Raw genomic sequence first — 27,203 nt, 5'->3', positions numbered from 1 at the left:
CCCAGGAGAAATTATTTCTAATCAATTTGTTTCGATATTTCTTCCATTGGCATGAAAAACTGGGTTTATTAGCTGTGCCAAGTGTAGGAGAAACCTGGCAGAACGTAGGAATCATCTGCACTGGATGTGATTTCACATTCTTTGGAGTTTTTAAAGTGTCTCGTGGAATCTGGGCTCAACTGCTGATCTCACATGTGATGCTCATGTCATCTTTTCTTTTTTCCTCTGGGCCGAGGCAGTGAGTTTTCTCTTCCATTTGCTTGTAGTTTCACTTCTCTCTTTCCTTTTTTTTTTTCCTTTTTAAAAACCTATTTTTAAGGAGCTGTTCCCATACACACACACATCCCCCAGACAGTCACAGGCAGAGGTGAAAAACATGTTTTTCTTGCTTCATTCCAGTTCAGTTGGTTGCACATAATTGTCATTTGGATTCCAACTCTGTTTTTCCTCCATTTCCACTTCAGGAAGAATTACCCATTGCTTTCTTGGCTTTGGGGAAAGAGTGGAGGTGATTCTACTTTCTAACTGAAGATAAATGGAATTAGACTCTGCGGTATCTTGAGCAATCACTGAGAATTGAGCAGGTTTTATGGTGGCACACGTGTGTTTTATAGGGAACATCGTCACTGGGATGACTCATGGAAAGGCCTGGATTGCACAGAACACTGAGGCACAACAGTCAAACAGGACAGACAGACAATTACCCACCTTGGGCCTGCACATGCACGTAGGACACAGGTCCTGAATTACCACCCGAGCCCTCTAAGCCCTTGTGTGCTCACATTTCCCTCAGTCACCTTCCAACTGTCTCGTTGTAAAACCTCCCAGTCATCCTGCAATAAAACCAGATGCTCATGAAAATCCTCCTTCCACAGTAGTGCTGGATGAAGTATTTTTATATAGGCACATTTTTTCCTCGTGGAACCTCTGCCCTGTGAGGGCCATCAGTCCTCCCTGGATTTTGTTCCATGTACTGTGCCCTCAAAGTGTAGGAAATTCCAAGCTGTGTCTGTGTAACCCTTTTTTTTAATTACTATTTTATTTTATTTTAAATTCCTGTCTGTGAAATCTGGTGGCAGAAATTTTGTAGAAATTATTTTGTCATCTTATGCTCAACGATAATGCACTTTTCTTGGATTCTTCTTATAATCCTTTTGGAGTTACTATTTCTTCTTTAGTGTTTCTCCATTGAGAAGAATATTTATTCTGTAGAACTGTGGCCCAAGGAGTTTTGGTCCAAGTAGAGTTGTTGCTTTCCCTCGTGTAAGAGTTTGATTTCTCCTTTCTTCTGCATTTTTTTCCTCCCTCTCAGGAATTTCATTTCTGTTTAATCCTTGTTTAGAGCTGGAACTCTGTTGAAGTGAATTGATCTGTGCTATTAATGATCTAATTCAATTATGTTCCTACACTAGTGGAACAGCCAAGTTTTTGGTGTGTGTCAACCATTGCATCTCTTTAGACTTCACAACACCCATCTTTTCTTAGAAAGGAATTTTGCTTGGAGTGTGGTGGAATCACAGATTTATTTTTAGAGTAAATATGTTAACTGTTATTCATTGACACACCTGTTTGATCAGTTGATATACTGCTCTTTTTACTTGAAAGTTTTATAAATAAAGGCTAATTTGTTATAAAATGGAATTTTCATTTTTCCAACTTCTGCCTTCCCCTTTAAGTTTAACTTCTAAAGGAAAACTCACAGTGACTGTGGTTCCTCCTGCTGTTACAATTACAGAGTCCTCTTCTGGTGTCCCTTTTAATATTCTCCAGTCTGACCTAAAAAAGGTGGAAACACAAAGTGAAAGCTGCAATGTTGACCTAAATTTGACTAATATCTCCAAATATGTACATTGTTGTAGCTATATTTATCTTTCAAATATCATAACAAATTGAAAGGTATTTTAATTTTAACCCATCTCATGTGTTTATTGTTTAATATAATAAGAGAATTGTTATTGTTTAATATAATAAATGAAAAGTTACTTTTTGGAGCTCTGAGACTTCGGTGATGGTTCTTTACTTTTTTTTTTTTTAAATCCACACTTTCACAAGTTTTTGTGTCAAATTCATGAATCTTCCTTTGAGCAACCACTGGATTCTCTGTCCTGGGATCTTTTTTTGTGCTGTTTTCCCTCCTGTCCTTCCCTCTCTCCCCTGTTCTGGCCGCGTTGGAGCAGCGCAGTCACAAAACCCGGTGCCGCGCCCTTCCCAAAACAATCTGTGTGTGGCAACGCTGAACATCCAGAAAATTTACACTGGGAGGGGTTGGAGAGATCACCATGGACAAACCCTTCTGCTGCCTGGAAAAACACACCTCACTATCGGACCCTTCCACGTTATTCACTTTGACTCATTGTGCTCCCGCTGTTTACTGACTCTGCTCCTGCACGTCGAGCAAGGGGAGCACCAGCTTGGCTGGTTCCAGCAGGTTGCCAAGGCAGGTTGGTCTCCCAGCAATATTTTTGGAGTGTTGACATTCTGGAGCCAGGATTTGGCTGCGTTGTGTCACACACAGGCACAACTCCCAACCCAATTCCTCCCGTCCTTATAAAATAAAATGAACCTGGATTAACTTTCCTGAAACCTCCTTTCCAAGCAAAAAGAGAGCAGGAGCAATGAAGTTTTCATTTGCTCTCTCACCACCCTTAGCATTAGTTTCCTACTCTTTTACCTGCTCCCATTATAATTCTTTTTAGCAAATCAGAACTTTTCTGCCCCTTTTTGGTGAGCATAAATTCCTGAACACGGAAACTGCAGGTGAACTTACCTGGCACAGGTTTACAATTAGATCATCTCTTATGAAATCATGGCCCATGTTTTGCTCCCACTCAGATTTTTGGTGTCTGACTTGCACAGTGTTCTCATCCTTAGGCTTTCCCAAATGCTTCCCTAATCCTCCTTGTCCATGCTTAATCCTAAAGGACCCCCCTGTACCCTGTTTCCTGGGAAGGGATTTATCTCCATCCTGCTCAGAAAAAAACATTTACAAGTGGAAACTTGAACCTAAAGGCTCTCCAAGCTCCGAGCCCAGCTGTTAAACACAATTGTACCATTTGCTGAGGGTTCCTGAACACACCCCAGGCCCAGCTCTCCTGGTGGAACTCGGAGCTCCTGGAGCTGTGCTGGAATTGTGTGGTGGTTTGGTCTGGGCCTTCCTTGGTGACCAGTTTGCAGCCAAGGAAGGGCCCAGATTTACCCAGTATTCCCTACGATTTTCACATAAGCCAGGCTATAAGAAGAAAGGAAGAGAAGGCTTTGGCCTCTTTCCCTCTGGCAGCTTGGAGGTGCAGGTTCCCTGCTGTTGAGTCTGTCATGTTGGGGAGTGAGGCCTGGTGAGGCCTTGTCGACCTTGGGAGGCGGAGGTTGCCGGCGATCGTCCCAGAGCGACTCTCGGTTGTCCCAAGGAGAGTGGTGAGATATTTCTTTGCTAACTCTTTTAGTTACTAGATATTGGGCTACTAATCAGGATATATATATATTTTTTTTATTTTGGTTTTGTTCCTTTTTCCCTTCCCCCTTCCCTTTCCCTTGTGAAATTGTATATATATTTCAACTGTATATAACTGTAACATAAGTGTAAATATATATATATATATTGCTTTAGCTGTCTCTCTCATTTCTGTTTTTCTTGGTTGTTTTTCTCCCTCTTCTCCCTGAGGTTTGGGGGGGGGAGACTTCTTGTGGTAAGGTTTGGAGACTTGGCAGGGAGCCAGCTTCAAACCATATCAAATTGCCACCAGGTTTATCTCAGGAATTCGTCTGCTGTAGGTGACTATCAGTGCAGTCACTCTGAGTACCTTTTCCCTCCTGTCTGGTTGACTTTTTTTTTAATGTAATTACAACAATTAAGACTTTTTATTGGTGCTGATGCAGCGTCTCTTGCAGTTGCTGGAGCCTTCCTTATTGATGAGATCTCGTCACACTCTGCAACAGCAAACATCATATATTCCTGCTGTTTAAATTTCCATAAATGTCCTTGATCACAGTTTTCAGAATGACAAAGCCTTGTGCTCTCTGCCCAACCCTTGCACCCACAGGAAGGACACCCAGGCTTCCTATATCCCTTATTTTGCAATATAATATAAAATCATTAAGATATCAAACCCCACTTGTGCTGTCATCGTGCACAGGCTGTAAAAAAAGTGGTTGTTGGGATTTGAGGATATTTTCTGTGTGTTTTCTTTTGTGTTTAAGCCTCAGGCTCAGTAGCTTCTCACTAACATATTAAAATATATTAAATTTCATAGAGGATCATGTCCAATGGGATATTCCAAATATCTCCTGATGACATAATGATATGTCAGAATTCCAGGATTGCTCTGAGCTGTAAGAAGTGCAAGAAACCACAGTAAAAGTGATTTAAAGGAATACCCTGTCTAATTGTAAACCTGTACCAGGTAAGTTCACCTGCAGTTTCCATGTTCAGGAATTTATGCTCACCAAAAAGGGGCAGAAAAGTTCTGATTTGCTAAAAAGAATTATAATGGGAGCAGGTAAAAGAGCAGGTAACTAATGCTAAGGGTGGTGAGAGAGCAAATGAAAACTTCATTGCTCCTGCTCTCCTTTTGCTTGGAAAAGAGGTTTTGGGAAAGTTAATCCCTCTTCATTCCATAAAACAGGTGCTTATGACTCCTTTATTGTGTCTGCACTAAATATTGTAAGATCAAATAATTGTGGCTGAAATGTCAGACCTCAAAAGACTAAATCAAAGAGATTTTCTGCGTAAGAAGTTTAGGATGAATCCCTACACCCTCTGTGTGCTGCAAGTGGAGGGTGCTGGTTTATGGCAGAGGCTGTTCCCAGTCTCAGCTGGGAATGGGATTTGTGGGATCAAACCATATGAAGCTTTAAGGAGTCTCTGGGAATCAATAAGTTGGGCTAGTTACCTCCAGGCCCTGTGAGCTGAGCATGGCCACGTGCTTTAGGTTACTGGTGTTTGGCTTGCAAACCCATTCCCTGTTCTCCAAATCCATGGGAATCCTGTTTGTGCCGAATCCTGGGCCATGGCAGAGGAGCTGCTGCAGGGCCAGAGTTCAGGAGCTCTGACTGCTCCACTCCTGGCCCCCAGGACGTGTCCTGGGCAGGTGGGGCCTGTGGCTGACCCAGCTGAGAGCAGCTGCTTCAAGGACAAGAAGGAATTTTAAGGTTTGTAGGTGCCACCAAGTAGGTTTCTGATGGTAGCAACAGGGGCAGCTTTCTCCCTGTTAAATTACGGGGGGTTTGGATTGAATTTTCCTCTCTCTGTTTCCCCTCAACACTGCTAGTTGCCATAGCAGTGGCTACATGACTTTGTTGTAGTTGTTTCATTTAAATATAGCAAAAGAAATTGCTAGAGCTTGGGATTCTGGCTTTGAAAATTCAATTTGAGCAAAGCCTAACAGCTACTCTGTGTTAGAGGTGCACAAAATAGCTTTAGAAACCACAGAGCTTCTACCACAGAAAACCACAGAACCACACGATCCTATAATTTGAAGAGTGGACAAACTTTTTTTGGCACTTCTTGTGGATGGAGGACTGAAGTGTAGAGCCAGTCAATGTTTTCAGGCAGTTTGTAAATGGCTGTGAGTAACCAAGGGCTCACAGGGGCTGAAATGCATCGTCCCTGCACGAAGTGAGCCACAGCCAGCACCAAAGCTTAACTCCCCCAGCCATGATCAGCTGCAAAACTGAATCTAAAGTGAACTTCCAGAAAAGCCAGAGGGTTTCTAGTCCAACCTTCCACTTTAGGGTTGAAAAAAAGGGATTTGAAAGCGCCCTGCCTGCTGGCTCACCGGGTGCTGGGCTGTACCCCAGGGTACTGGGGTGGTGCTGGGCTGTTTCAGGGTTCTGGTGTGGTGCTGGTGTGATTGGTACTGGTGTGGTTGGTGCTGATGTGGTGCTGGGCTGTTTCCCAGGGTACTGCTGAGGTGCTGCTGTGGTGCTGGTTGTGCACAGGGTGCTGGTGTAGTGCTGGGCTGTTTCCCGGGGCGTTGGTGTGATTCTGCTGTGCTGTGCTGTTTCAGGGTGCTGGGGTGGTGCTGGGGTGGTGCTGGGCTGTACTGGTTGTACTCAGGGCTCTGTGTCGCCCTCGAGCGCTGAACGGACCGAAGGACTGTAAAGTCCCCACAGCGGCAGGACCCGGGGCTGTTCGGGCTGTTTGGGGGTCACAGGACACGGGGCTGTTTAGGGCTGTTTGAGGGTCACAGGACACGGGGCTGTTTGGGGATCACAGAACCCGGGGCTGTTTGGGGGTCACAGAACTCGGGGCTGTTTAGGGCTGTTTGAGGGTCACAGGACCCGGGGCTGTTTGGGAGTCACAGGACCCGGGGCTGTTTGGGAGTCACAGGACCCGGGGCTGTTCGGGGCTGTTTGAGGGTTACAGGACCCGGGGCTGTTCAGGGCTGTTTGGGGGTTACAGGACCCGGGGCTGTTTGGGGGTTACAGGACCCGGGGCTGTTCAGGGCTGTTTGAGGGTTACAGGACCCGGGACTCTTTTGGGATTGCAGGACCCGGGGTGTTTGGGGGTCACAGGACCGGGGGCTGTTCAGGGCTGTTTGGGGTTTACAGGACCCGAGGCTGTTCAGGGGTCACAGGACCCGGGACTGTTTGGGGGTTACAGGACCCTGGGCTGTTTGGGGCTCACAGAACCCGGGGCTGTTCGGGCTGTTTGGGGGTTACGGTGTCTCTGCAGACGAGTTCCCGTGTCGGGGCCGGTTTTAAGGTTTAACGGACTCTCCCGACAGGTGAGAGAAAAACCGTTCTCAGCAGAACGGAACACAACGCTCTGAAGCCCCGCGTGGATGAACTGACCGGGCAGGGGCTCCTCGGGATGGTGCCCTAGCTCAGAAATATTTGCTAAAACTTTCACCAGGACCTTTGTGCAGGATTTGCTCGTTTCTACACTGAACGAGCTCTATCTAATCTCACAATCTATCTTGCAACAATAGTGAGCCCATCGCTGCGGTATCTTAGAAGAATATGTGTGAAAATCTTGTTTACAACGGACTCTACATTTCCTCCCATCGGGGTTAACTACAACCTCTGTTGTTTTTTCCTTTCCCTGGCATGACAAAATCAAATCCAGGATCGCTGCAGATCGCGGTGGCTGGATGCTCCCTAGGAGGCAGCTGGTTAATTAGAACAAAATTACTTGAGAGATGACAACCTGATGGTCTGTTATTAGAAGATGTGGAGCGTTAGTGATTTCCTGCTGACCAGGGGAGGCTTGGGAGATTACTGGAATTACATCTTCGGATGTACTCATTTAAGACAATTAAAGAAAGAAAAAAAAAAGAAAAAAGACAAAGAGAGTTACAATTACTCATAATGGAATGTGAGAAGAGTGAGATCAGCATCTCTTTTTTTCTGCTACAAGATGATCTCAAGATTCAAGAACCTGCAGTTTCCTGTAAAGACCACACAGCAATTATCACGTGCCCTCCCTTTAACTTTAATGACAGTTTCTCGTGAACTTTTATTAGTGTTTTGTCCCCCATCCCTCCCCACTTTCAGAGGCCTGTGTTTATATATTTTTATATGAGGTCTTTGATATTTATACCTCTGCCCTATTTTCAGTTGAGTCACAGATCTGAAAGCTCAGAGGGCACAACCTGCTCCTCCTTGTGTTGCCTCCACCGTTCCTCGGGGTTTGGGTGTTATTTGGTACCAGTATCAGGCAGATAAGGAGTGTTTTATCTGAAGACTTTCTAGCGAGCAGGAGAAGAGGAGCAAAAGTGATGACCCTCCCAGCCAGACCCTTCACTGGAGCCAAGGCAGGTTTGGATGCTCCCATGCTGAGGTGCTGGAGGAGGAGCTCCCACCGTGGTGGGTGATGCAGAGGAGCCACACGAGGGTTTTTTGAGGGTTGGTGACTGTGGTAACATTTGTCTCTGCACAGGCACTGCAGAACCATCTGCTCTGTGCTGGGTCACCACTGCAGCTGCCTTCCACCCCTGGAATCCCAGAATCCCAGAATGGTTTGGGTTGGAAGGCTCCTAAAATCCCATCTAGTTCCATCTCCTGCCATGGGCAGGGACACCTTCCACTAGCCCAGGTTGCTCCAAGCCCCATCCAGCCTGGCCTTGGACACTTCCAGGGATAGAACAGCCACAGCTTCTCTGGGCATTCCATCCCAGCCCCTCACCACCCTCAAAGGGAGGAATTCCTTCCCAATATCCCACTGAAATTTCCCCTCTTCCACTTTGAAGCCACTCCCCCTTCTCCTGTCCCTCCATCCCTTGTCCCAAGTCCCTCTCCAGTTCTCCTGGAGTCCCTTTAGTCTCTGAAAGGGGCTCTGAGGTCTCCTTGGAACATTCTCTTCTCAGGAACAGGGATGTCACACCTCTGTGTCTCTTCTAATTATGTCACAAAACAGTGAATAGTTTAAGCTTGCACTGCATCCCTGACACCTGGGAATCACTAAAACTATTTCTAGCTCTTCAGAAAGAACGAGGGAAAGCCAGCTGAGTACCAAGAGGTAAAAGTAAGGATTTAAAAAGTTGTTTTCTTAAAGTTATAAACACCAAAGGACGTGCTGAAATATGAAAATCTTCAGCTATGGGGAAAGAGAAGGAAATACCTAGAACTGTTGCAACAATGAATGTGCCAAGTTTAGAACATCTTTAAGTCATCCTCACTTTCTGGAATCAGATTGTGCAATTTTATTTTTTTTCTAACGAATAAATGAGTGTTGTTTTTGATGAAGAAACGTTAAAGCTCCCTTATATTTCACTTTGAAAGAGCTATAAAAGTGAAATGTGGAACTCATTCTTCCATGCCAATGATTAGAAGCCCAAAATACATCTGTTCCACATGAACAACTGCAGCCTTTGCTTTCACAGAAGAACAGCTATATTTGCACTTACTCTAAATGTATTCCTGTTGATTTCATTCTTGTGTATTTTCTAACATGTTAAGTCAGAAAAAGATGTCACAATCTTGATTAAAATCAAGTTCTATGTATCCAGATGTTAAGGAAAAAAAATGCTGCAATATTAAGCTGAATCTGCATATTTGATTAACAGTGATTTTTGTCCTACAAGTATCAAAACTCACCATTAAACTTGAGCTGTAAAAACAGAGGATCCTTGTCAGAGTTTCAAATAACTTGCTCAGATTTACTCCTTGGACTTCTGAGCTCGTTTACAGCTGGGGAAGAGCTTTTGGGGAGACTCAATTTGGCTTTTGCAACTATTTACTGCTATAGCTGTTGCAGTATCCAGTTTATTTGTGATTAGTTTTCAGAATCTGGACTCCTGACTGATTTCCTCCCCCTCCATCCCCCCTCCTCCCCAAATATTTAATATCTTTCTTAACTCCTGAAATCTAGGTGGGACTACAAACTATTAAGTGAATTCAAGTTTGGGGGAATGAGTTATGAAGGTGTTTTAACCTGTGCAGTGAATTTGTGCTTGAATTCCACCACTGTTCTATTGGAATTCTGCACTGAGCTCCTGAGAACAAGGATAATTTATGTATAAGAATGCCTTAAAATAAGCCTCCGTAATTACAAAAATGCAGTGTTTAAATTTATAGTAAAAACCCACACACTGCTGGCAAAACTATAACTGCATCTGGAAAACATTAAGGATGCTATTAAAATAGTTTAGCATAAACTAGAAATGAGACTGAAATTACAGTGTTGCTTACTTAACCATTTTTAGGAAGTATGTTTTGAATATGATCTGCTTTCCTAGTTGAGTTTTTGATAAAGCACTGTACTGTATCTTATTTACCACTGAGAATGAATTACTTACTCTGTTGTCTGTTTTAGAAAAATCCATGGCTCAGATTTTTTAAAGTGCCTTCTTACAGTTGCTGGTGATTTAAAACAAAACCGAGTGGTTGCTGGTCATCAGGGGAAAAGTAACAGGGAGATCTCAAAGGAGAATAAAAATCACAGGAATTAAAAACTTATTTTATTAAAAAGATGAAATGCTTTCAAACATTGAAAAATTACGTTTTTATAAAAACAGAAATAGGCAAAATACCCATTTGTCTTCTATTTACATATACAATATTTCTCATTGTATAAAATTATTTACAATATATAAAAAAATTACAGTAAAATAGGTTATTTTCTTACAAGACATCAAGCCCTGTACTTCTAGTGTAGATCATGGCAAACAAGAATATTATTGCACCTGTGAACCAAACAGTCTAACAAGAGGAGTGTTCTCTTAGCCATGCCTTCAACTGAGATCTAAAATAACATTGTTAGCTACAGTAACATTCATTTTATCTCTTCTAGGGTCAACTTCAGGCAGTTTCCATACAAACATTGTCTTGTAAAGCTTAGGACTGGGCGGTTAGAATCGGAAAAAAAAAATAACAAAACATATTTACAGCTTCTTCTGTACAGTCTGTATGGAGTCTTATGGAGTTTACCCTTCACAGAAGCTGCATAAATAATAACCCCTGTTCTCCTGACCGGGACGGGCAGGTCACTGATACAGTCACGGCAGATTCTCTGCAGGAGATTCCTGGCTAAGCCTCCTTGTGTCAAACCCTCAGCGTCCGTCCTGGAGCGTCGGTCGGTCGGTCGGTCGGTCGGTCGGTCGGTGCCTCCCCACGTAGTACCAGCTACAGGTTTTTTAACGCTCTTCTGCACCTGAGCAGTTCAAACATCGTCCACAACACCGGCGGGGCGGAGTCCCCGGCACTACATGTGGCGCTTCATGTGCAAGGCCAGGTGGTCGGACCTGGAGAAGGCCCTGTCGCAGAGGTGGCACTGGAAGGGCCGGTGCCCCGTGTGTTTGCGGTAGTGGCGGGTGAGCTCGTCGGAGCGGGCGAACTTCCAGCCGCAGCCTTCCCAGTTGCAGTGGTAGGGCTTCTCACCTGGTGGGGAGAGCGGAGAGTGGTGACTCAGCAGGGCACTCCCACGGCAGCCAGGCAGCCTCCCGAGCTCACCCCTACCCGAGTGCCTTAAACCTAAACAGAACTGCTCCAGCGATTCCCTTACCCACCCGTACCTGCCGTGAAAAAGGCAGGAAAACACCTGGACGTTACAGCCCTGCCCACCTGTCGCAGCTCTGTGAGCACGCCCGGACTTAACAGTTAAAGCCCCGTTTTAAAGCAGACTGTTCAACCCAGGGCTACCCCAGCCGGCCCGCAGAGCATCCCCGGGTGAAGCCACCAGCCCTGGTTACCTGTGTGTGTCCTGAGATGGGCCTTCAGGTGCGAACTCTTGGTGTAGGTCTTCCCGCAGCCCGCGTAGGTGCACGTGTGAGTGGCCGTCCTCTTCCTCGGCCAGGACCGACGGCCCCGCTTTGGTTTGGAGTCCAGCAGCTCCAGAGGGGAGGAAGGAGGGGTGAGCATGCCCCGGGGAGCCGAGGGCTGTAAGGGCAGGCTGTCCTCGAAAAGGCCAAACTGGGAGGTGTTCTGGTACTGGAGGTGGGTCTGCGGGTGGTGGAAGCCGGAGGCCGGGTGGTAGCTCTGCTGGAAGGGCACGGACGAGGGGCACATCATCTGCGTGTGGCAGTCATTCACCATGAGATCGTCGGGGCTCAGCGGGGGCGTCTCTGCCCCGGGGATCTGGGGGGAACTGGCCACCCGGGGCTGCTCGTAGGCCATCATGCAGGTCGCGTTGCCCTCCTGCTTAATCTTTGGGCAAGCCTGGGGCACCAGACCCAGCACCGGTCCATAATTGTCCATGTCGGGTTCGGGCTTAATGTTCTCAACGAACTGCGGCCCCCCGAAGGTGGGTGTCACGAAGAACCGCCCGTGGACGCTGCCAGGAGGGCAGTAGCTGGAGTCCATCTCGGAGCGCATCATCTCCGGCACGATGCCGGCGCTGTAGGGCGGGGGGCTGCCCTGCTCCAGGGCACTGTAGCATCCCGGGGATGGGTTTGTCTGGTAAAAGCCACCGCTCTCGCCTTGGGCGGGGGGATAGTCCCCGCCGGCAGCGCCCTGGCCGTAGCCATCGCTGCCCATGGAAAGGATAAAATCCAGCACGTTGTTGAGATCTTCATCCTCTTTGCGCGGCGAGAGGCCGCCCCAGGTGCCAGCGGGGGTCTTGGCCTCCTGCTCGCATTTCCACCTCTGGGGAGAGAGAGAAAAGTGACAAGGTTAGAGGTGCGTTCGCCTTGGGGGGGACCGAGGGGACAGAGCCGGGGGTGCGGCGGAGCCGCGGCTCCGCCGCCCATCCCTGCGATGAGCCGTCGGTGCTCTGCGCCGGGGGACGCTCGGACACTCACTTCGTGCAGCGCTTTCTCGCGGCAGGGGCTGGCGAAGGTGGCGAAGGAGGGCAGGGCCGTGTCGCTGAGCGCCATGGTGCGGGACGAGCGCGGCCGGCCGCCCTCCGCACCTTATAACGCGGGCGCGGGCGGCCTCAGGCCAATTGCAGGAGCGGAGGAAACGCGTCCCGGACGGGGCGGGCGGGGAGGCAGCGGCTCGGGCGCAGCCTAAATTTAGCCCCGGTATAAAAGGACGCGGCGGCGGCGGTCCCAGCCCGAGCGGGGCGGAGCGGAGCCGAGCGGGGACGGGCCCCCTTCGCCGCCCTCCCCTCGGCGCGGGGATCGCGGCAGGGCCGGGGGGCGGCCGGGGAGCCGCGACCCCCGCCCGGGGCAGCGGCCGGAGAGGGGAAACTGAGCGGTCCGTGTGCCCCGGCACCGGGAGCCGGGGGGAATCCGAGCGGTCTCTGTGTCCCCTCGGGACACCGAGGGATGAAGCATCGCAGAGGGGTCCCAGCCCTGGGGATACTGAGGGACCCTCCCTCATGAGGGGACCGTGTGTGAGAGACACCGTGAGGGACCTCTGTGGGATGGGGGAACAAAGGGACCCAGCCCTGAAAGACACAAGGGACTGTCTGTGACATGAGGGGACACTGATGGGGCCAAGCTCTGACAGGGACTGTGAGGGACCTGCTGTGGGATGGGGGACACTGGGGGGTTCCTGCCCTGGAGGCACCAAAGGGCTGTGAATGGGGGAACACTGCTGAGTCCAAGCTCCACCACACCGTGAGGCACCTGCTGTGGGACAGGCAACACTGAGGGCTCCCTGTCCTGGGGATGCTGAGGAAGACACCATGAATGAAGGGTTTGATCCCCCCACACCTCAGAGCAGCTGCCCCATGATCCAGCCTCATCCCTGGAGCACAGGGTGGGACCAGACCCAGAACACGAGGGTGGGAGTGGAAGGAGTCCAGAGCACAGGCAGGGACACAGATGCCCTGCTCCCATGTGTAAACTGGTGAGCTGGTGACAGGGGCCCCCTGCATTGGTCACCCTAAATGTCTCAGACACATCTCAGTGCTGATAGAAAGGTGTTTAATGCCACTCTTGTACGGTCTCTGCTGGAGTTTTGCGCTTAATGGAAGTCCAGGTCTCTAGCAGAGTTTCCATTTGCTGCACAAAGTTTGCCAAAATCAACGTTGCCCTGTGACATTATGAGAGAAATAATGCAAGTAGCTTCTGTGATCTCCTCTGGTCGTAGCCAATTTATGGTCCTGGGCTGGATTTCTCAGAAGGGAAGACTGTTCTTCTCCCTTACCTTGGCCTCTGGCTCAGATGCCAGTCTTAAGGAACAATTCTCCAATAAATTCTGATAACGCGCCCCAGACTCCTGTTTTTGAGGATCACAGCTGCTTGGCTGCCATCCAAGAGTGAAAGAGCAAAAGTGACGGTTCTGAAAGGGGGGAAAATGATGATCTATCCCAGGACAGACCGATCCTTTGAGAGCCTGTTCAGAGGCAGAGCTGTGCTTTCCTCTTACCTCCTCCATATTTCCTCTGCAATCACTTCTAAAAGGATTTCTGAGCGAGCTGGGTGTCAGAGGAGCACAGGAGAACAGCTCTCACTTTTATGCCTGGTGTGCCCAGGGAGGGGAAAGGGGGATTCCCTTGATGGGCTTTGCTTCTCCCGGGGCATTTTGAGCCAGTTCAGCAGAGCCCATCCCAGGCTGGTGCAACCATCTCTGGAAAGCTCAGTCGCTGGGCTGAGTAAACGATCGTTTCAATAGCTCCACATGTTTTAAAACCGGGAGTATCTCCCGTTTAACTTTCTATAGTTTTTATTCGAAAAGTTCACAGGCTGGCCAGGAGGAGCAGCCAAACTCCTGTGACTGGAGCAGAATCAATATACTGAATGCATGGTAACGCCGTACACAAAGATGTGACTCATGGCTCTGTAATGTCACACTTGTGTAATCTTTCAATGTAAACTCTTTTCCTCTAATAAAATGCTCGTAAGTGAACGATACGTATATATGGGGCTGTGAGTCAGCCAAGAAAATATACTCTGATGAATTCAGAATGAATGTGAACGTTCCCTTGATAACACACCCCGAGCGTCTGTGTCAGTTTATGTGCTTGTGATTTCAGCAACAGCTATAACAAAATATTTTGTTTCTAGGATATACAACTGGACGTGGAGGTTTCACCGAGGAGTCCAGTCGGATGCTGCCTTCCAGTAGGCACTGGAAGGACTTTGTTTACAGCCCTGCACTGGCACCAAACTCTGCTTTTTCTTTGTGTAAGGGAAACGTTTAGCGGGCACAGCGGATGAAAGCAAAGCTCAACAAATAACAACTTCACGGCCTAAAAAAATCGAGAGCTGCACTAAACCTGGGGAGACAAACGGGAGAATTTATTTACCTTGTGAGTCACTGGGCTCTGAGCAAATTGAGAACAACTTTGCCATGACCTTCCACTCGGTCCATGACAGTTGTGCTGACATTTGCAGGCTTTTTGCTGCTCACAACGCTTATTTTAAATATCTAAACCCAAGTCCCTGGCAGTGATCTCACTCAGCGTAGATCAGGAGTGATGCCACTGGTGTATAAATGTGAAGAATGTGAGATTAGAAAGTATTTGTTAATCTGCTGTGGGTAGAGGAGAGCTCAATGATGTGTGATTTGTCTTCCAGCCAACGTAAACACGGACTCAACCATTTTTATATGGCAAAGTTGATTTTTCTAGGTGTTGCTGCTGATCTCCCTTGTTGCTTTTAGATCAAGAGAAACTTTTTAAGGGATTGCCATCAGGATTTTGCAGGTTACTCGAAGAATCCAAGCCGGGGCTGTGCTCAGTGGAGCTCTGCGGCTGGATGGGTTGGTGCAATGCCCACGTCACCTGGCTGTTCGAGCTCTGAGTCACCGCGCTACTCAAACAAACAAACAAAACCCTCCTTTCTCGGGGATTGTTCTCAGAAAGTCCTGATTGCACCTAGAGCAAACGTAATAGTATTAATAGCAGGGTAAACGAGCCGAGAATGAGACCTCTTAGCTCCTTAGAGAAAATCACAGTACCGGTAACATCCCCCTTCATATTGAAATGAAAGTTATCAGAGGATTTCCCTGCCTGCTCTCAAATTGACAGTTTTGTTGACTGTACATTTTTTTTTTTTACTAATTTAAACTGCAGGTTCTGAGTTAGCGCTTTTTAGAATCTGCTCTCAAGGAAGTTGATAAAATGATGTAAACGACCACATAAAATGAAATATACGGGTATGTGTTGGAGACGCACTTCTTAATTTGGGGAGAGAGACTTAATCCTCTAGGTCTTTTGTCTGATTAAAGTAACACCATGAACTAATTGGAGAAAGGAGCCTTTTTGACCAGACCTTTCATGACTGGAGCTCGTTCCCATGCAGGGACTCACAGACAAAGATGAACCATCTCTTTGATGAGCTGGTGTTGAAGGGGCTCATTAAGTTTTTAGTTAAGACATATTTTCCTTTAATATTTTTTCTGTAATTCTCCTCCGAACCATCTGCATATTTCCAAAGTGTTTTTGTGAGGTCTGAGCACTGGAAAAGTGGAGCAGCAGACAAATACAAGACACCTCTCTTTAGACAAGGACTCGAATTGTACCCTCTGTTATGGTCTTGTACTGAGTCACTGCCTGGCAAAGTCCTCCTCTCCCCCAGCTCCTTCATGCCATGGAGTGACAGGACAAGGGGAAATGGCTTCAAACTGACCAAGATTAGGTTTAGATGGGATATTGGGAAGGAATTCTTCCCTGTGAGGGTGGGGAGGCCCTGGCACAGGTTGCCCAGAGAAGCTGTGGCTGCCCCATCCCTGGAGTGTCCAAGGCCAGGTCGGAGCAAGCTGGGATATTGGAAAGTGTCCCTGCCCATGACAAGGAGTGGAACAAAACGATCCTTGAGGTCCTTCCAAGCCAAACCATTCTGTGATTCCATGATTCTGCCTTAGCTCCTGGGCCCAGGGCAGCACCACCACGTGCACCCTCTGCTCTCAGTGCTGGTTCAAGGCTTTTTGAGAAGATTTAATTTGTGACAGTGTTGAAAGCAGAGCACATGGGACATGGGGGGAGACTGAAAGGTGGAACAGAGCCCTGGGAGGCCTGGTGGAAATGTTGGTGGCAGGCCTGGGAAGCATCAAAAGGTGCTTGGAAAAACTGGGAGGAATCCAGGTTAGTTAGAACTGCAGGGATGGGAGGTAGAGGCTGCAAAAAGATGCCATGGAAACAAACATCTGACAGCAGAGCAACTTTGATGCCCCAATTTTTCTACCTGTTGGTCTAGGTAAGAACTGATTTTTGCTATCCCAAAAAGCAGGGCTGCTTGCATGTTCCATTCCTAGAAGTGTGGCCTTCAGCTATGGCCATGTGTGGGGTCTGTGTCTACCTGGGTAGTTAAAATAATCCTTTAACAATTACATGTTCTTCAAATCATGTTGCATTTCCTTGAGCTTTGTCATCTAGGACTTTATCAGTACCAATTTCTGTTTTCTTCCAGGTCATTGTTAACAACACTGAATGGCAAGGGATGATAAAAAAAGATCAAGAACTAATAAACCTGCTTGATTGAAATCTAAATTCAATCTCCAGATGTATCAGGCTGTGGTTGGACCAATTTGCATGTGCACACCCTGTTCATTTGTCGTGTGCTTGTTTCTTATTGTGAAAATCACCCTGCACATCCTTATTTGAAACACCATTGTCATTAACCAAACCACCTTTATTTAGAATTCCTTTTATGTCTCAAGTCCTCCCAGTCTCCTGCCCAGGTTTATGTAACACTGACAGGCATATCTGGGTCATTCTGTTTACCCTGTTGTAATATTGACATAATATTCACATTCCTCAAGTCACCTGGGGCTTCCCCACTGCTCTGAAATGGATTGATAATAAACATTAACCATCTGGATATGTCCTTAGTTGGTGCTTTTGAAACACTCACTGGTTACCCAGACCTGGCAACTCAATATTGTTTGAGATGAGTAGCAGTTGTTTTAACATCCTCCTTAGTTACTGGAATGGAAAGTATTTCAACATCATTATTGTCTGATCTCAAGACAGCATCTGGCTTTGTCCCAAAGAGAGAACAGAAATATTTTTTAGCACTTCTGCTTTTTCAAACGTGGTTATTGACAGTTCTATTCTTTCCATTCCTGGTGATGGCAATCTTAATTGGTCTGATTGAAAGCCTTATTAACTGAGCTCCCAAAGATTAGCAAAAGTCAAGCCCTGAGGCTTCCAACCTGCTTTAGCAAGGCAGACCCCCATCAGTACAGAGGGGAAACCAGCTTCAGTTCCATTTCAACAAATAAGTCAAACTATATAAGTAAATTTTCTCAGAAATATGCAAGAAAATACATTCATGGTTGAGCAAATCATGCAAAAAAAAAAAATCATCTGTTTAATGAATTTAATGGAGGTAATTATGTATTGTTCCTTGAATTTGCTGTGTGAAGAATGACAGTGTTCAGCTGGAAAGGATTTTTTTGTCATTTTTGATTTAGGGACTCTTCAAACCTAAATAGCTTATGCCAGTTTTTTTAATGATCAGCTTTGATTAGGTATGGAGCTGTGTTTCTGCCAGCTCTTACTGACGTGTGTGCTGAATGCACATATGTCGCATTGCAGATGTCCCTTTCAGCTGTCAATTAAAAACACATTTGAAAGATCTTTTTTTTACTTTTTTTTTCTTACTTTTTTTTTTTTTTTTTGGCAGAACTGTGAAATGATACCACAGTTTCCAAAACTCTGCAAACGTGTTGAATTGTATCAGTGAAACCGCTGGAAATGTCACTCACTGATCATGACAAGTAGTTCTCTCGGTTGTTACCAAATACTTTAGATTACAGAACCAAATATTTAGTGAAGAAATGGGCAATAAGGGCGTGGAATAACAGGAACATAGGACAGAGGTACCTACGTGGTTTCATTCAGAAAAATTACTCTTACTACAAAAAAATATCTAATAAGCTCCACAAAGTCAGAAGCCCAATAAGATGAAAATCATTTAATTCTGGAATACAGGAGTGTTACACTGGATGTTCCTGGTCTGCATTTTAATTTATATAATTGGTTGGAGATGACAGGAGAAAAAGGAAAATGATGCCTTATCTCTCATGTCCACTTGGGACAATTAGTGATGTTGTCAGATGCACCAAGTTAACCGGGTTTAGAAGTGAGAACTGTGTTTGGGGTTTAATTAATGCAGGGGGGAAAATTCTGTTTGAGGGAACTTCAAAGCCCTAATCAGCTGCACTTTTTTCTCTTTTTAATTTGTGAGATCTGTTGCAGTCTGAGTCAGCACGGCAGATGCAGATGGCCTTCTTAGCAGAGCTTTTTGTCACTTTGAAGTTCACAGGTTTTTAACTGGGGGAGGGGCAGAGAAGACTGGACAAAGCTTAAAACCAGCCACAAGAAGAGAATTGCTTAGAAGTGAGGAAGGCTTTGGGGTTTTTTTTCCCCTCGTTGGCAGATGCACAACGTCGTTATAGGTTATGGTTTGATCTGATAAGTGGAGCTTTATTCACCAAATATACAAAGTAGGAGTAGGTTGCAAAGCCTCGTTTAACGTGATGAACATGTGGGGTTTAGTCCTCCTTTATAAAATACCTTCTTTGTACTGCACCTGTATGATTAGTCATATGTCCTGCAGTTAAGTAATGGGAAATACTGGAGCAGGCATTTCATTAACCGTGACGCTGTTAATTGGTGTTGCTGCCTGCCTGGAATTACTTTCCCTGTTTGAATACATGGAAGTGTGAATCAGAGCCCAGTGAATTGGCCAGTGAGAGGAAGACAGGCAGCTCTGCATGACATGTATGTATAGAGCAGCTGATCTCACTTGTCTTCCTGGCCTCTGAAGTCCTTGCAGACTTAGATCACTGAAGTATTCAGAATGGTATATAATTTTTTTCCATGATCACAATCACTTATATCATTATGATTAAGCTTTGAAACATCAGTGGGATATTTTTGGGACAGACTTTTCTTTCCAGACGCTCAAGCCCATTGTTGTGATAATTTATTTTTTTTCTTGAGCTATTAATGCCTACATTTAAGGATATATATATATATATATATGTTTAAATTCCTGGCTACATCCGAGCTTAGGAGCAGTGCTTTGTGTCTTGTAGAAAACACTTTCAATTGGGAAACGAAACTTCAGCTCATTTTTTTTTCCATACACCCAAAATTTTGCCCCAGATTGTCGGGCTGATGCCTGCAAGGAACCTCACACTTACTGCTGAGGGTGGAATCAAGTGCCAGTTGTCAGGGCTGACACTGACCAAAATTACTAATATTTGGTGCTGTAGTAAATACAGCAATGGGAGCTGAAGAGAACAACACTGTTGAAATCCCTCGAACGGTTGCAGCCATTCTTGAGCAACAAAATGCTTTTTCAAGGGGCAGCCTGATACAATGCAACTTTGTAGAATGAGTTGTGAAATTTTCTTTTCATTTGCCACATAAAGCGCCAAATAAATGCTCGCAATAAAAACACGAGCCTGGGAAGAATGAGTTTTGCCAATTACAGCATAATGTGGGCTACAAAGAAGTGTTCAGTGAGTGCAGTGGTGCTGTTCGTGTCAGGTTACAGCAGGGAAAAGGTGCCTTCATCTGCCAAATAACCAGCGTGGGTTTTCTCCAGCATTTGCAAGGAAAATCACTGCCTTTGAGAGAAGGGAGATGGGCCTAATCCCATGCAAAATGAATCTGGGGAGGAGAAGCAGGGTAGGAAACCGAGGCAGGGGGACTGCAGGGCTCTGACTGGTGGTGGCAGAGCTCTGATTGATGGTGGCACAGCTCTGATTGATGGTGGCCAACCCCTTCAGCTGGTGGTTGCCACATCCAGCCCCTCCAGCTGAGCGAGGAGGAGGGGGGGCCAGGGTGGGATTAAACCTTCTGGAGCAGAAGTGGTACAAGCCACACTGGGCCTGGTGGTAACAATTTAGGGAGCCCTTTCACCTATTGCTCAAGAGCTTGCATGATTCGCCCTGTTCCCCTTTTTTTTTTTAATTTTTTTCAAGTTTCATATCGGAGAAAACCCGAGTTTATTTTTCGACGCCACTTTTACTTCGGCCCTGGAGTCAGACACCGAAAGGCCGCCCGGCTGAGCCTGGCAAAACACTTGAAATAAAGCCTGGGTCTCTCTGGCTGAAAACAGGCACCAGAAGAGCTTCTTCACAGGCTGTTTTCTGCCCTTCTCCTGCCCCAAAAACCACCTGCTCGGGCGCGATGGCGAAGCATCTCATTCACAGGGAGTCAGCGGGAAACAGCGGCCAAGAGGCAGCGGCGAGTGTGAGCGAGAGGGGATCCTTTGCAGCCTTTATATACCAGAGTTATTTTTAACCACAGCCTCCATGCTTATTACAGAGTTTCCTCTCTCAGACGCTCAGGAAGCCCACTTGGCTCTGTTTCCTGCTAACATGCGGCCCTGGCTCACAAAATCTCTGAGAACAACAGGCCTGAGACTGCTCGGCTCCATTAAAAAAACTGGCAACTTTTCAAGCCCTGACAGAAAACCTTTGAAAGCTCTGGATTTTCTCCAGCTAACGTATGAGGCTCCTACATCAGTGACAAATTAGACTGAAGCAGCACAAAACGCTCCTATGTAAATAGCCTTTTTCTGCGTTCGCCCTTTTAATAGTTCAAACGTTATTTATAGTTATTTCTCTGGATGGAAAAATATTTTTATTTTTTTTTTCCAACGATGGGCTCTAGTGAAATGTTTTCCTTGTTTGTTCTTTTTTTTTTTTTCTTTTTTTTTTTAATTTTATTTTATTTAATTTTTCCTTCGAGATTTTTGTGACAGTTTTTCTCTAGGCTCCAGGAGCAACCTTTCCTCTTCCTGGAAACCAGGACAAAATGGCTGTTGTGAGTTCTTCACTAAAAGGCCTGTGTCCAGCACAAATCTCTAAATGCTGCCATTCCTCAACTATTAAATAATAGTTATAACAGGCACAACTGAATTCTGATTTCCTGAGAGACAACAGGAGGGGTCAACTGCACTTTATCGCTGCCTTCACCCCGCGTTTTACACGTAACCTCAGTCCTTTGTATTGTATTTTTGCTTGCAGGGCTTTTCACTGCAATTCCAAAGGGACTCCTGCTTCCAAAAATGCTTTCAAGTATCAGAATAGATGTGACCTTCATTGCTGAGAAGGCTATTTTATCCTGCCTTGCCATTGTACAAGACCCTAAGAAATCTCACCGCGAAGTGACTCCTCGTATGCGTCGGTAAAAATGACTTGGAATCAGAGATGATAAATCCAGGTTATTAGACTGGTGTGACTCTCTGATTTTCTAGGAGTATTTCCAGTATTTGTCATCTTTGTCTGGGTCAACTTAAGGGTCTTTTATTGCCCTGGGCATGAACAGGAACCACTGGTGACATCTCCCTGTCCTCTCTAGTCTCAGAATTGTCTCAGACACTGGAGGGACAATCATGGGAGCAGGTTCATTGGAGCAGGAGGATTTCCCTGACCTGCCCTTTTTTTGGGAAGTAAGGTGTTTTTATTCTTCCTTCCCAATTTTAATCAACCCCAGCTTGAATGTGTAGGCTCAGGAATTGTAAAGCTCTGTATTTAAGGGAGAAAGTGATGGCGAATTAATCCCTCTCTGGCATGATAAGGCCAGTTCTTATCCAGTTAATACTATTCCAGCGCTACAAATATGAGGAATTCTCACCCATTTTATTTCTTCTCCTTCAATGATTCCCTTCAGTCCTTCAGTTGTTCCCTGGACCACTAGGTTATGCCTTACAGAAAGAAAAAATTCATTATTCTGTTTCTGAGGTTGACCATCTCTGTGGAGTTCACAGCATTTTTGCCCTCTGCCTTTCCTTTGGAGCTTGACTATTATGTGAGAACATCTCCAGTGAGAGAGATCATCTATATCAGGAGGAAGAGAGCAAAATTTATGTGTTTTACTGGTCTCAATAGCTCTGCTCAAGCAGTTGTGCTTTGCTGGACCAATGACAGCAAAATACTGAACTGGAAGCTGAATAGATGAAGCACAATCTTGAATTAGTAACTATCACCATCTCTCAGCCACCATCTCTCAGATGACCCTTATTCTGATTGAAATCATTTTACTCCCCAGTTTATCTACATTTCACACAGATGTGGCTCAACTTGTGCAGTCGGAAATTACTCTTAGGAGAACAGAGAAATGTAAACAGTTCCTTGATGTGAGAGAGCTGAATCTCACGTTTTGTAGCTTTTAGTAACTTGTTCTGCTGTTCATTTTGGGGCATTTATCCCACATCATACCCAGCAGTGGGGCTTTTGCTGTGCCAGGGCACTCTCCTTTGAATGGGTCTTGGTAAGTGAGGCTTTTAAATCCAGCCTATCATTTTGGCAAAGGATCCTTATTTGAAAATGTAAGTTTTTTGCAGTTCCAGCCGTAGCTGGCGGTTCAATGGAACGAGTGGTGTGGAACAGCAGATCCACGTTTATTTTCAGGCAGGAAACCAGGAGTGCAAAAAAAAAAAAAAAAAACCTCCTGAACTGCAGGGTCAGGGTGAAGCCTTTTCAAAAAAGACTCAAGGTGGTTGGGCTGCGTTTATCACACCGTCTAAAATTGCCTTGTTTTGATGCTATTTGGAGCTCGGCGTAATGAAAACCTGACTTTGTGCAGATTGACTTTCTGCGTCACAGCCCGTCCTGGGACAGCAATACCACCAAGGACAATTAGTTTGACTGTTGCTCACAATTGCTGTTTGTTTGCACTCGGTGGTTTCTGGTGGAAGCTGCTCCGTGGCCCTTCCATTCCTGCTCTTGCCAGTGGCCTCAGTAATTGCCCACCAGTCACCAAAGGACAGACTCACCAAGGACTTTCAAAGCTCACTTAACCCTCCTTCAAAATATAGCTGAAATTTATAGCTAGCAGCTTCTAAAATAACTCACATCACCACCACCTCCAAAAACAGCTCTGGGACCATGTGGCCTTGTGGTTATGGCTCTGGGGTTGTGGTGATGAAGTCAGAGATTCAAATCCAGTTGTAGGGAGATAAAAAGCTTCAAAGAAAGTGAAACTGCTTTTGCCTTGATTAGGTGGAAATAATAACACCTCATTTCACTTACACCTGAAAAACAAAATTCAGAGTTGGAAACCAGGTATGGGACAGGGTTTCACGGCAAGAGATGCACTGGGTGCAAAAAAATGTGCTTAGTAAGAAGAAAGCTCCTTCCCATTGTCATGTCAGGGGGGTTTTGCTTCTCTTGGTACAAAATATTGAGGTGTGGGGTGATAAAAGTGAAGGTTTGAAGCCTTCACAGGCAACCCAGTCAGACACTAACAATGTCCACTCTATTTTTCAATGTACTTTTTGGCTGAGTGACTGTTTCAGATAGGAAAGGACTTTGTTTCCTTAAGAGCTGCCCAGAGCTCTCTCCAAGCCTTTAGGGGACATGGATGCTCCGCTGGAAATTGTTGTTATTATTGTACAATCATTAGTAAATGCAAAGAGAATAATAGTTATATGATTGTACATTGTACAGGAGTTACAATTTGAAGGAGCCAAATAAAAACCAGATAGCTTTCTAAGCAGATGGCCTTAGCCCTCAGTACTAAAATTATCTAAACCTGGACTAAATGTAAATAGATTTATGAGTTATTTGGCACAAGGAACAGCTGGAAAGCTCTGACCTCCCCCTCAACATGCAGAATTATCACGAAGACATTGCTGTCCTGCTCAGTTGTTCCTCCAGCCAGCTGATATGTTTCTGGAGGCCTTGTTGGGAAATCCTTGAGGGAATTTCCTTCAAAAGCTGGGCCAGCTCTGACATTGGCTTCAGGAGGACCTTCCTACCTCCCCAAAAGAAAACCCACCCCAACCCCCCCCAAAACCCCGTCTTGTGATGTCAACTTTCAGGTTTTGTATCTCTCGCTGATACTGTGATAAATTCCCCCTATTTACACAGGAGGAATTTTAATTTGACCTGAGACAGAAAGTCAGGTTAAAGTCTCACTTCACTGTACACAGGGTATAAATGTGAAGGCATATTTCAGGCATAAATGTGAAGGCATATTTCAGGCATAAATGTCTACAAACTCTCTGCTACTGACGGTAACAAGAAGAGTCTATGGAGCTGTTAATCCTAAGAATAGCTGTTATTGGGTTTCCAGGACATCTAGAAGCCCCAAGTGAGCTTGTCAACATTTTTTCTGATTTATTTAGTAGTATTTTGGTGGGAAAACACAGAGCTGATAACGTGCATCAATGGTACATATTGTCCCTGCAGGAAAATCCAAACCCGATTCCTCGGCGACGAGTTTGGCTCGTTTTTCCTTGAGCTGCCCCAAGATTTAGTCTGAGGAGAGACAGCACTGAAACATTTAGAGGGAGAGAACTGATGTTTCCGCTGTTGGAATCCACTGGATATCAAAGATGTCTTTGAATTTCTACAATTAGAAGGAGCCAAATAAAACCCAAATAATTTTCCAAGCAGATGGCCTTAGCCCTCAATACCAAAATTGTCAAACTCCCTAAGTAGTGGTTTGAAGATAGATGTTAATGGATCTTTGAGCAAGAAGCATTAGTGATCTGGACTACAGCAACATTTTAATTAAAAAGTTGTACAATAACAGACTCAAAATGTAAACTTCAAAACATTTGAAGCCTAAATTACCGTGGGTTCAGAGCTGGCACTGGGTGTGTAATTTTTGACATTCCAGACTGCCTTCATTATAGTTCAAGAAGCCACAGAAATACACCGTTACGAGCCAGGAATAGTTCTTCCTTTTATTTGGAAAGAGAATTACAGAGGGAGCTATTGGGAACTGGAGTTTAGTTCCTAAAGCAGGAGCAGGCTACAATATTTTTATACACAACTGCAACCACAGACTCGCACTCATTCAAACACGCCGGACTAAACGGTGCCGGCTGTATAAATACTCAGTACTAAGTTAAAACACAGGTTCTTTTTTATTTCAGCTTTGAAGGTTTATCATGCTATTTCTACTTTTGCAATATCATTTAAAACCTAGATGCCTTATATATACATATATGTATACGTTAAAAAAAAAAAAAGTGCCTGTAACTTAAACCTATAAATTAAGACCACGGTTCTTCAGTCAGTTTGGAGAAAGGCTGATTCCCTCCTGGACATTGTTGATGGACACAAAGCTTGTTTTCATTTGTGGACATGAGCTTAAAATTACAAAGTAAATCCTTCTGGGTTTGTTGTATTAGTTTTTTTTTTTTCAGCCAGTTACTCCACAACTGCATCATAATGTTCATATAATCTTTTTTTTTTTTTCTCCAGAAAATGGACTCACATAACTCGTTGGTATGCAAAATATGTAAGGCCCCAGTCTGCTCTGAATTACACCCATGCAAACCGTTGAAACTTAAAAGGGAATTTAAAATATGCATGAGTAAGGAAAACAAATGGAGTCTCAATTTGCAAAGTTGCTTTGAGATCTTTGGAAGATTTTTTTTTTGGAGATCTTCAGAAGATCCTTGCACACTTTGTTACCTGTGCCCTCAAGACAGGGAGGGGATCTGATACTTCAACTACTATTGTCCAAAACAGGTTTTATCAATCCTTTCAATAAATGAAAAGGGTAGGAGCAGCTGCTGTCCCACACTGATGGTTTAAACTCACTATAATTAATTAAAAAACTCTAATGGAAAAAATATCCCAAATCTCAAGGCTGGTCAGAAATCAATTCTGGTTTTGTTTTACCCAGAGCAGTAAATAAACCTGACAAGAATAGACATGAAAGGGCTTTCTAGAAGTGGTTGGCTGCGATAATTCCACTCAGGAAGCTGCTGAGGAGCAGCACAGACTGGCTGCCCTCTCCTGGGCCGGCTCTTTTCCCTGGGTTATTATAAAATCAGGGGAATTGATTTTGCTTCGTGGTGTTGGTTGACTTGGACTCGTGAAGCTGCACTTCTGAAGCCTAAAATGCTGGGAGAGAACACTTTGAAAGTACTTTACAAACTGTTTTGGCTATTTTCAGATTGACTATTGAACCACAGTGGAAGTGTATGGATTCAAGATATTTCGGGTGATTGTGTAACTGGAAAAAACTGTCCTGATTTTTAAAGTATTTTTGGCCTACAAGTGGAAGTAAATAAGCAATTTTAGAGACTCACTGGAAAGTAATTGCTCCTGCAGGACACTGGCTGTGCCAGGAACTCTGGCAGATGCACTAAGCCCTCACTATTAAGCATCGAAAAAAACCCCATTTTTTAATGCAAAAGATCAAACCCAAGGATGTATAATCTGAAATGTAAAGAATTTGGAAAGAACGGATGTCTGCGAAGGGAAATGCCTAAACATATGAAGTGCATTAGGAGGGAACAGGAGGGAAGAAGTGCCTGGTAAACTCCAGAGACTCCTTGGCTCGCCGTGGTGGGAAGCAGAAGCCGTGGTGGAGATTCCCTGAGTCTGGTCTGGGGATGGAGATGCCTCTGGTGACACACACACCTCAAGTGGTATCAGAGGTGATCCTGGGCTCAGCAGCTCTCCAAGACCTCGGGTTGGATGAATTCCTGATGCTGAAGACATGAGGGAGAGCAGGAGCAAGAGGAGCACCTTGTTTTGGGTGACACTGAACCCCTGGGACTGCAACCTTTAGATAGGAACAGTCTGTCCCTGCACTTCCATCCAGTGATTCATCGGTGACTAGGAAAGAGTCATAAAAGCACCACTGTCAGCTAATGTGTCATTAAAGGAAGCAGTTCTGCTTCTTTTTTTCCTAAACAAGAAGTTAACAAAGTGTGATTTTCCCCTGCTCACGCTGTAAGTTGGCATTTCAAAGGCTGGAGCCACTGGCTTTTGTTGTTGCTTTACCCGACTCGTCTGGAGGCTGTAATTGAATCCACCCAGGCTGGTTTGCAGGTCTCAGAATTGTCTGTTCTCTCCGTGGCTCCTCCATATAAATCCCTGCTCTCTGCTCCAGCAGCCTGAGAGTTGATCAGAAAACCTCAAGGGGCTGTGGAGAGCCACATGCTCTGTCATGAAGGACACAAGTGGCTTTGAAACCGAAGTCACCTGCAGAAAAACATCAAGAGATG

At 45.4% G+C, this 27,203-nt stretch overlaps 1 protein-coding gene across 1 annotated transcript; it reads right to left on the bottom strand.

Moving 5' to 3' along the window:
- Nucleotides 1–10,364: 10,364 nt before the first annotated feature.
- Nucleotides 10,365–12,273, bottom strand: KLF2 (Kruppel like factor 2). The gene is made up of 3 exons (XM_027666649.1): nucleotides 12,174–12,273; nucleotides 11,127–12,018; nucleotides 10,365–10,815 (listed from the first exon to the last, which is right to left on the bottom strand). Exons 1-3 carry the CDS (start codon nucleotides 12,246–12,248, stop codon nucleotides 10,640–10,642), a joined length of 1,143 nt encoding a protein of 380 aa, XP_027522450.1. The 5' UTR covers nucleotides 12,249–12,273; the 3' UTR covers nucleotides 10,365–10,639.
- Nucleotides 12,274–27,203: the final 14,930 nt, after the last annotated feature.

This window comes from Corapipo altera, unplaced genomic scaffold (assembly GCF_003945725.1).
Source record: "Corapipo altera isolate COAL_440 unplaced genomic scaffold, ASM394572v1 193, whole genome shotgun sequence".
NCBI classification, from domain to species: Eukaryota; Metazoa; Chordata; class Aves; order Passeriformes; family Pipridae; genus Corapipo; species Corapipo altera.
This window is presented reverse-complemented; position numbering and strand designations above follow the sequence as displayed.

What these genes read in the sequence shown, in the direction of transcription:
- KLF2 (XM_027666649.1), bottom strand. Translation starts at nt 12,248, where the DNA reads ATGGCGCTCAGCGACACGGCCCTGCCCTCCTTCGCCACCTTCGCCAGC. An exon ending in GCGAGAAAGCGCTGCACGAA is followed by an intron (nt 12,019 to 12,173) that starts GTGAGTGTCCGA and finishes CTCTCTCCCCAG; the next exon opens with AGGTGGAAATGCGAGCAGGA. An exon ending in CCATCTCAGGACACACACAG is followed by an intron (nt 10,816 to 11,126) that starts GTAACCAGGGCT and finishes TCTCCCCACCAG; the next exon opens with GTGAGAAGCCCTACCACTGC.